Below are 10055 nucleotides of genomic sequence, written 5' to 3'. Positions count from 1 at the left end.
AACTTGCGAGTGCGAGGAAATGACTTCGTTGTGTAGAAATGACGTTTTTCGACGTTTATCTCATACCAAACGAATTTACGTCCGTTTTTCGGAATAGGCTCGCCGGGTTGGAGAACGTGATTAGAAACACACAAAGGATATTTATAGTTGGGGGAACATTTTAAAGCCAATGCCCTCCAACGGGACATGTTTCAACCAGATTATCCAGATACACAGGCTTTGGAGATGGCCGCCAGGACAGGACTTACTGCCTTAAATATCAGTAGCACTTCGATATTCCAGCGCCTTGGTTGCGATGGCTCCATCCCTGCCCTAACTTTTGCTACGAGGTCTTTAGTGTCAGCAGTCAAGGATGGATGATACTGGAAAATTGCCAGTGATCATCAGTATACTTCCTACGAAGTTACAAACGGCTCCTCCCAATGATCTGACGTCCGGCAAACACCTACTGGGTATAACACCGTGAAATTCGATGTTGCAAAATTTGTCAAAGCACTCCCAAGAGTGATAAATCTGCGTCAAGACCTAGGCGGAAACAGAAGAACTGATAGTTCATTCAACAATGGAGAAAACTCCGTGCACTGCCTCAGATTTCAGCGAATAGCTTACCGTGCAAGGGGGCAAAATATAAGAAAAGAAAAAAGGAATTCGACCACGAAATCAACTGGAAAAAGGCACGCTGCTGCCAGGAGCTAATCAACGTCGTTAACAGGGAGCCATATGGCCTCGGTTAAAAGCTGATTACCAAAAAACTCGGTCCCCATCAGACACCCTGTTCCATGAAAGCAGCGAAGATGGAAAAAATTGTGCGAACCCTTTTTCCTGTCTACCACATTCGAACTGACGTTGCCGATAAGGAATGAGTACTAAGAAAGGCCCACTCTTCACTATAAAGAAACTAGAGGAGGCGGTCTCGTCCATGAGTGACGAAAAGTCACTAGGACCGGAGGGTATTCGCAGCGAAGTTGTGAAACTTATATGTGAATACTAGCCGAGTTTCTTACTTAGCTCATTCAAGGCACGTTCGACAGCAGATGTTTTCCCTTCCGCTAGAAGGTTGGGAGGTTTGTGCTAATAAGCAAGGGTTAATGTGATCCAGAGGCACCGTCAGAGTACCGTCCCCTCAGTACGCTGGACATAGCGGGGAACCTGCTTGAGGAGCTCATCAAGCCAAGACTGACTGACACAATAAGTGTTGCTAGAGATTACTCACCAACACAATATGGTTTTAGAGCGATGCGACCCGCAATTGCGATTGCGAAGGTGGCCCAAGCGGTGAAATTGGCTGAGGCACACAGTCGTCACTGTTGGCGAGTGGGGCTCCTTGTGACACTAGGCGTATGAAACGTCTTCAATTCTGAGAGGTAGTGTGACATGCTTGAGGTACTGGAAAATCGTTGTCATACTGCAGGTTACCTATTGTGGATATTGAGACACTATTTAAAGGGCCGTGGCCTGCTGTACGAGACTCAAACAGGACAGCGCAGAATGAAGGTCACATCGAAGCGGCTCAGAGATCTATCCATGCCCTGGACCTTTGGAGCGCCTTATGCGAAACTCTTCTAAGACTCGAAATGCCAGATGAATCGCATCTGGTCGGAAACGCGGAAGATGTTGCGGCATTGGTTACCGCACGCAGGGTTGAGCAAGCTCAGCGCAAATTGGAAATGGTAATGCGACGAGAGAGATGGACGGCTGAACATGGTCTGTCCCTAGATTTGGAGAAAACCGAAGTTGTTGTCCTAACTAAGGATAGAGTTCCCACAGCCTTCCTTCAGCTTGGTGAAAATATGATTTGTTGGAACTGTCGGTGAAATGCCTCGACACCATGATAGACACGAAAATGAGCTTCCCCCAGCAAATTGGCAAGGCTAAAATCGTTGCAATTTTCCGGCTGATATCCAATCTAGAAGGTCCTTCATCCAGCAGGCGTCGCATGCTAATGGATGTGATTCTGTCCGCCCTTCTTTACGTTTCCGAAGTATGGGCTAACTTCCTTAAGGAAAAGGGAGGGAGATGAATAGGGATAGAGATACCAGAGTAACTGAGGCTTTCTGAACCACGGGATTCTGGTCCAATACCTAATAGGTTTGACCTTAGGTAATGTGTGAAACGGTTCCGGATTAGAGTCCTAGGCGGTCCTTGGGGGTATTTTCAATTTTTTCTTACCAGTTTTTACCGGATATGATAGTATCCATTATCCATAAATGCACATGTAACGTATTTCAACAATTCTCGCTTTTCATATATATAGTTTTTTATTGACATTTTTGTTATAAAAACAACTAAATATTATAGATTATCTGTTATTTGTTATCCTTGGACGGTACCTATTCTAATTAAACATATGGTTGGGAGTGGTGTCGTAGTTTAGCCTCTGATTCTTCTGTATAAGTAAATAAATAAATAAAATTAATAAACAATATGAAAATCTGATTTTTAAATAAAGATACGAATTATTTCTTTTATAATAATTTATCTTTATCTTAAATTTGGCAATTTGATAAGTTTTACAATTTTATGCAGTAAGGAAGTAACAATAGAAACAATATATTCAAGTAAAGAAAATCTTTTTTTGAGTGTAAGATGCAAAATGTATCTATTTATCTTTATGACTTATAAAATGCACTATAACTCACCTAGACGGTTTATATCGAAACCATCATCTTCATTCGCGGTAAATTGTAGTGCAATGTCCTTAAATTCATAGCGTCCAGCTAGCTCAAGTGTAGAACGTCCTTTGGTTGTTGATACTTTACCTTCCATTTCAATATAGATATCGGAGTCTTCGTCGTCCACACTATAGAAAATCAAAAAGGATCAAGGATCAATCATTCAGTAGTTTTGAGTTACTCTTGTTATATGATTTATCTGCATTTATATTAGTTTTGTTATTTACTCGTTTCAAACCTACTTAAACTCAAAACTGCCATCTTTATTCACTAAACTTATCGAGCTAATTTTAGTGCTTCGTTTTTCAGGTTCCAAAGGTTGGTTAGCTGTTTTTTCACTTATCACCAACACTATAACACTGAGCAGAACTAATAATAACAAATTTCGTTGGCCTTGTGCCATTTTGTTAGATAACTCTTACTGACTTTCTTCTTCAAACCAGACTGACTTCAGATACATCGCCCTCATATGGTATTTATACGTCTCTTCCAGTCTAGTCTATTCTTAAAATATGTATCTGCTCTTAGAATACATATTTATAGATTTTATGTGATTTTAGTTAAAAAAAAGTGTTAATTCTCGGCAACCTTTTTATATCTGGTCAGTCTGATCTGCAGATCAGATAGTTATATACGTCGATATGTCATCAAAACAAAATTTAAATAATTGCTGTTGACTTGGATTCAATAAACTCATAATTTAGATATCTATATGTAGACTTCCTTATTTCAATCAATATTAGTTAATTTTATGAATTCTTGAAACTTAGATAAAATTTATTCTATCTAATCTATCTAATGGAAAAGGAACTAAGAAGGAAAGGTGGGTTATGAACGGTGTGAGCTGCTTTGTTTTAGTGGATGAACGTTTTGGGGGTGGGAGTGGCGACCTGTGTAGAGGACTACTCTGAATAGAATAGAATAGAATAGAATTTATACCTGTCGGTACTTCTATTTGCCGTCTCTCTTGAATTGTGCCTATCCAGAAAGCCAGGGTGTTTCCCACTCTTTTGTGGCTCAGAGCATCTTGTATCTTTGTGTGTGATATGTCGTCAAATGCTCCTTCGATATCCAAAAACGCACACAGTGCTATTTCTTTTGTTTCACTGGCATCCCGTAGTATATCCGTCAGCGGATACGGAGCAGTTTCAGTTGTCCGTCCTGCCCCGTAAGCGTGTTGACACTTATCTAGTGATAACCACCACTTTTGCCCGTCCCATGTCCTTGGTATGTATCCGAGGAATATGCTTCCCCTTACCACCCCCAGAAGAGACTCTGAGATGATTCCTAGACCTTTCTGGGTTAGTGCTGGGAAAATGCTATCTACTCCGGGTGATTTCAGTGGTTTAAAAGTTGCCACTGACCACCTTACCCTAGCTTCTGAGCATACCTCTTTTGCTAGTTTCCAGTTCTCCTTTCTTCCCCTTTTATTCATTGTAGGGGTGTCAAGCAGAATGTTGTCGGCTGCCATCGTAGGTCCTATGCAGGGAGGCCAAAGCTGATTTAGCAGATGACCTGATGACCCACTTTCATGGCACCCTGACATATCAGGTACCGTTGCCTTCTGGGCTCGGGACGGCACCCTCCTTAGGGTTCTTACCAAAGGCCGAGGGGACGGCTTTATCTGGATTCGATGTTCAGGAATAAGATTTTTTAGTGTCTATCTTACGCCGAATGAGACGATGCCGGACGTGCGATGGAGGCTTGATGCTTTGGGGGACGCTATCTTAGGCACAGATGAGCGGATCCTGATCGGGGGTGACTTCGATGCCAGGGTACTTGAATCGCACGTGCCTCACACAGACTCCAGAGGGAAACGAATTCTGGAAATGGCGGCGAGAACAGGACTGCTAGTTCTAAACACTGGATCCGGAGCATTCCAGACGTAACCTTCGCGTCGGTTACAAACTGGTAACCCGGAAAATCGGGGCTCTGCGGAAACCCTGTGCGCTTAAGACTAAGCAGATGGATCGCGTTGTAAGGACACTATTTTCTCTGCGCATCCCATATGGGATGATGACGTCGGCGCGGAGAGCGCAGAGGACTGTCCACTTTTTTCTATAAAAGAATTGTAACAGGCACTCCTCTCTATGAAAAGCAAGAAGGCGACAGGACCCGGTGGTATTCCATCAGAGGTATACAAACTGGTATTCCAACACCGGCCAGACCTACTGCTCGATGCATTTAGCGCTTATCTGAAAAAGGGCACTTTCGCTGCTCCTTGGAAAGAGACGAGCGACTCCGAGTTGCCGTCTTCATACCGCTCACTATGTATGCTTGATAGTGCTGGAAAAGTGCTCGAAAAGCTCATCAGAAGTAAACCCGCTGAAGCGATACGCGCTGGCGGAAATTTATCTCCCCGGCAGTTTGGTTTTAGAGCAGGAAGATCCCCAGTTGATGCTGTCATGCAAGTCGTGGATGCCGTTTGATGAGGGGAGGCACATAGCCGCCGAACTAGACGGGCGGTGCTTGTCGTAACGCTGGACATGAAAAACGCCCTTTATTCCGTAAGATTGAAAGACATTCTAGGCACACTAGACAATACTTTTTACGTGCTGAGCTATCTTTTACAGATATTGAGGGACTATCTGAGGAACTGCTCCCTGAAACACTAGATGGTCAGATGAGGATGGAGGTCACGTCGGGGATAGCACAGGGATCCATCCTAAGACCGGGCCTACGGAACGCTACCTACGATAGTCTACTTAAATTCGACATATCAGAAGAGTCGCGCCTGGTCGGCTATGCAGATGATGTCGCTTCACTTTTTGCTGGACGCACTGTCGAACAGACGCAAAGCAGGCTCCGCATATTGATGCGACTGGTAAGCGGATGGATGGCTACTCATGGTTTCAACCTTGTACTGGAAAAAACCGAAGTATTCAGCCTGACTAAAAAGAGAATTGAGACCCTGCGTCCCATATCGTTCGGCGAGTCGATAATCAAGTCAAAACCAGTGGTAAAGTACCTCGGGCTGACTCAAAGATGAGGTTTTTTGAGCAAATCAAAGCAGCAGCGAACAAGGCTGCAACTGGAGTTTCGGAGTTAAGTAGGGTAATGGCAAGCATTGGGGGTCCTATGTCTAGCAGGCGATGTCTCCTGATGAGTTCAACGTGGTCTGTCCTGCTCTACGATGCAGAGGTATGGGCTGAAGCTCTTGGCAAGCGCAGAGACAGAGAGCTTTGCGGGTGGTGTCTGCGTACCGGAATGTCTCAAAACAGCATGGAATCGAACCGCTGCTAATCAGTTGGATCCTTCACATGCCAGAGTGGAGAAAAATCCACATATTGGTCGGCTAGAAGTCTATTGAAGCAGGATGTCTCAGGGGCTGCCCACAGGGAGGGGTTCTCTCTCCACTGTTATGGCTCTTAGTGATGGATACCCTGCTGTGGCTCCTGGAGGACAAAAAAGTCTTCGTGCAAGAATTTGCGGACGACCTAGCCGTAATAATTACCGGCAATTTTGCGGACACAGTATGTGACCGCTTGAATGCAACTCTGCATGTAATCCACAGCTGGTGCCTCCGCAACGGACTCACGGTGAACGCTAGGAAGACTGGACTAGTTATGTTCACTAGGAACGTCAGGTGGGGTAGCTATACGCTACCCACCTTAGCAGGGGCGGAAATCCAGCTGGCACAAACAGTCAAGTACTTAGGAGTACATTTCGACTCCAAGTTAACGTGGAAACATCATATCCAGGAACAATATCAGAAATCCTGCATATTGCTCTGGTGCTGTAGGAATGCGATAGGTAAGACCTGGGGACTTTCACCTAAACGGATATACTGGATGTATACATACATAATAAAACCCATTTTGATGTATGCATGCATCGTCTGGTGGCCAAGACTGAACTTTGCTAACAGCAGGAAGCTGCTAACGCAGATTCAGAGACGTGGTTGCCTAAGTATTACTGGAGCAATGAGTACTACGCCGACTGCGGCACTTGAAGCTATCCTAAATTTACCCCCCATTCACTTGGAGGTGAAACGGAACGCGGCCAACGATGCATATAGGCTCGATACCATTGGGGCGTGGAAAGGCGGCCAATCCAACGGGCATGCGTCTATCTGGAAATTCCTTGAAAAACATCCGGTAGCCCTGATGTCGACCGATCATATGGTTTCCAGATTCGTCTTTGAAAAGACATACAGTGTCGTAATCACCGAAAGAGAAGAATGGTCGACAAGTGGCCATGAGTCTTTTCAGATTACAGACCTAATAATCTTCACCGACGGGTCAGTCATGGAGGATGGATCGGGTGCAGGGGTGTTCTCGGAGAATCCGATTATAGAACTAGCCCGACCCCTCGGAAAAATGACGACCATATTCCAGGCGGAGATATATATATTTCATTGGCAGCAGAAGAATATCTGCGACAAAAATGGAGGGGTCGCACCATTCGAATCTGTTCCGACAGTCGGGCGGCATTATCAGCACTAAATGGCAACAACATATCAAGCCAGTTGGTGTGGAGTTGTCATGCCCCTTAAACTACCATATGGAAAAGATCGGGGTAATGGTTTCGGCTGTGTGCAGCCAATGTGAGGAGGAGGAGGAGACGGCCCTGCACTTTTTATGCAGCTGCCCGGCATCCTCAGATCTCAGACGAAAACACCTTGGCAAGGTTTTCTTCAATAAAAAATCTGCACACTCTCTGCCTCTGGAGAATGTTCTTAGATTCGCTAAAGCCTGCGAACACCGTAGGCGGGAAGCCATTGAATAGGCAACTACGGGGATAGATCTCAGACGAAGACACCTTGGCAAGGTTTTCTTCAATGAAGAATCTGGACACTCTCTGCCTAATAATGGCCTGAGTGCTCGGAGCTGCGGCTCCCCCCAGTTAACTAAACTAACTAACTAACCGGAATGTCTCTGAGCCGGCCATGCTGGTGATCGCGGGAGTGATCCCCGTTGCCCTTCTTGCTAAGGAGCGTCAAGCCATATAAAGGGCAAGGGAGATGAGCCAAAGGAGGTTGTTGCTCGTAAAGAACGGCAACGCACCCTACACGAGTGGCATCTCTCTTGGCAAAATGAAATTAGAAGCAGATGGACTGCGCGGCTCATCGGAATCTTAGGTACGTGGCTGAATAGGAAGCATGGTGAGACTGACTATTTCTTACCCAATTTTTAAGTAGGCATGAAGGTTTTCAGTCTTACTTGCACAAGATTGGAAAAGTGCGATCTCCGGATTGTGTGTTTTGCAATGGAGTTGTGGAAGACGTCCATCACACTTTTTCTTCTTGTGGAAGGTGGGATGAGATTCGTCAGAAGCTCTATTTAGACACAGGGGATCTTTGTCTAGACAACATTGTTGAAGAGATGTTGAGGAGTGCTGAAAAGTGGAGCCGTGTTGCCCATTACGTTTGGGCCCTTCTCGATGCTAAGAAGATAAAGCTCGACCGGTAGAGGAGCCGGATGGAAGCGGGTTCCTTGAACTGAACGTTCCCTTCCTACTCTCCCCTCCCGTTTGTGAAAGGAATTCCCTGATTTGAAGGCTCCGCGAGGCGGAAGAGTTCGGGGACTAGCCCCAAGTAATGTGACAAACGGTTTCAGGCTAGCTCTCTGACAATGGGGAAGTGTTTAGTTGGTAGTCCGACGGCATATTGAACCGGAAGTCTAACACTGTGCCCGTAAGTGCATTCACCTACCCAACCCCAAAAAAAGCTGACAAAAGGCAATCTGAAATGAATAGTATCTTCATTTGCCCCTCTCAAAGTGATTTCCATGTAGATTCCGATCTATATCCCAAAGTCGTACAGATATTTCCACTGCGTGAATCTGAATTACCCTTACCCTTTAAGCAAACGTGTGATTTATGATTTAAATATTGTGCAACACATTTCAAAATTTTTCAGTTTTCCATACTTTATTAACTTTTTTTATATAAAACAACTAAATATTAAAAATATCTATCCATATCTATAATATATGTAAATTTCTCCTTGGACGGGGTCTATTCTAACTAAACAAATGCTTCAGAGTCGTATGGTTGTGTAGTTGTCTTTGTTGCTGTTGAATAAATGAATAAAAACCATCGATTTTTTTAATTCAAGATAAATCAATCAAAATCAAAGATATGAAAAGCAAATTTTATAAATTTTAAAACAGATTGGAGTAAATAAATAACATTAAAAAAAATCATAAATTTCTCTTTAAGCGAAAGATACAGAAAGGATCTATATCGTTCACTACTTTCAAAGATTGATTTATTATATCCTACCTAAGTGGCTTATATCGAGACCATCCTCCTCATTTGCAACGAATTGTAGGGAAATACCTTTAAATTCATAGGTTCCAGCTAGTTCAAGTGTAGCTTTTCCTTGAGAGGTTGATACTTTACCTTCAATCTCAATAAAAATGCCGGAGTCTTCATTTTCCAAACTATCGAAGATCAGAAAGGATCAAAAATAAAAGGGAGTGAAAAAAAATTTAGAATTATTATCTGCTATCTATTTCTGTTATTCACGTGCTTGAAACCTACATGAACTCGAAGCTGCCATCTTTATTCACTGCACCTGATGTACTAAATTTACTCCTTGCTTTTTCAGGATTCAAAGGTTGGATAGTTGTTGTTGTCGTTGTCGTTGCAGCTATCACAAATACTATAACACTGAACAGAACTAATAATAACAAGTTTCGTTGGCCTTGTACCATTTTATTAGATGTGTTAATTCTTGCTGACTTTCTTCTTCAAACTATACTGAGTTCAGATACCAGATCCTCATATGGTATTTATACTTCTCTTTCAGTCTAGTCTATTCTTAAAAAATGTATCTGCGCTTAGAATAATGACAAATTTAATAAGATTTTTTTCAACTCAGAGTCTATTCCTGATACTCTTTTTAAGGTTCTGTGTAAAACCAGACTGGCAACTTAAGTTCATCCTTGAATAATAAAATTAATAAGTAATAAGTGATATTGGCCCTCATATAAAAAATGGGTTCACATCACCATTTCTTACAAAGTGATAATAGAAAAAAATTATCGCTTTTGCGCAAAATTTATTCCAATCTAAGATTCTGAACGTTAGTATCACACTAAAGTGAATAGTCTGACATATATATGCATATATAATCCATTACGACCTAAGTACAAAGGAGACAAATGTTCACTCAAGTATACTTACAAAAAAAAATACACAGAACCTTTCATACCTGAAACACCGAACTTCTGGTTTTCGACTTGTATCTTTCTGCTCAGATTGCTTTACTGACCAACCAGTTATATATGTCGACATGTCGTCAAAACAAAATTTGAATAATTGCTATTGACTTGGAATCAATAAACTCATAATTTATATATCTACAAGTATAAGGTATGTGCACTTCCTCATTAGCAGGTCCAGCAGCAATATTTATTCAAATTAATTAGATAAAAT

General features: G+C 42.8%; 2 protein-coding genes across 3 annotated transcripts; both read right to left on the bottom strand.

The window, feature by feature from the left end:
- Positions 1-2239: 2239 nt before the first annotated feature.
- On the bottom strand, positions 2240-3143 carry LOC119652403. Its single transcript, XM_038056509.1, has 3 exons — positions 2915-3143; positions 2640-2800; positions 2240-2386 (listed from the first exon to the last, which is right to left on the bottom strand). Exons 1-3 carry the CDS (start codon positions 3073-3075, stop codon positions 2340-2342), a joined length of 369 nt encoding a protein of 122 aa, XP_037912437.1. The 5' UTR covers positions 3076-3143; the 3' UTR covers positions 2240-2339.
- Positions 3144-8562: 5419 nt separating this feature from the next.
- Positions 8563-9394, bottom strand: LOC119652416. 2 transcript variants are annotated; one of them, XM_038056537.1, is made up of 3 exons: positions 9159-9394; positions 9018-9058; positions 8563-8686 (listed from the first exon to the last, which is right to left on the bottom strand). In XM_038056537.1, the coding sequence occupies exons 1-3, from the start codon at positions 9329-9331 to the stop codon at positions 8640-8642; spliced, it is 261 nt and encodes an 86-aa protein (XP_037912465.1). In that variant the 5' UTR covers positions 9332-9394; the 3' UTR covers positions 8563-8639. The 2 variants fall into 2 exon arrangements, with proteins under 2 accessions (XP_037912465.1, XP_037912463.1); XM_038056535.1 differs by having other exon boundaries at positions 8898-9058; positions 9159-9393.
- Positions 9395-10055: the final 661 nt, after the last annotated feature.

This window comes from Hermetia illucens, chromosome 3 (genome assembly GCF_905115235.1).
Source record: "Hermetia illucens chromosome 3, iHerIll2.2.curated.20191125, whole genome shotgun sequence".
NCBI classification, from domain to species: domain Eukaryota; kingdom Metazoa; phylum Arthropoda; class Insecta; order Diptera; family Stratiomyidae; genus Hermetia; species Hermetia illucens.
The sequence above is the reverse complement of the archived record's forward strand: the minus strand, read 5'-3'. Positions and strand labels throughout refer to the sequence as shown.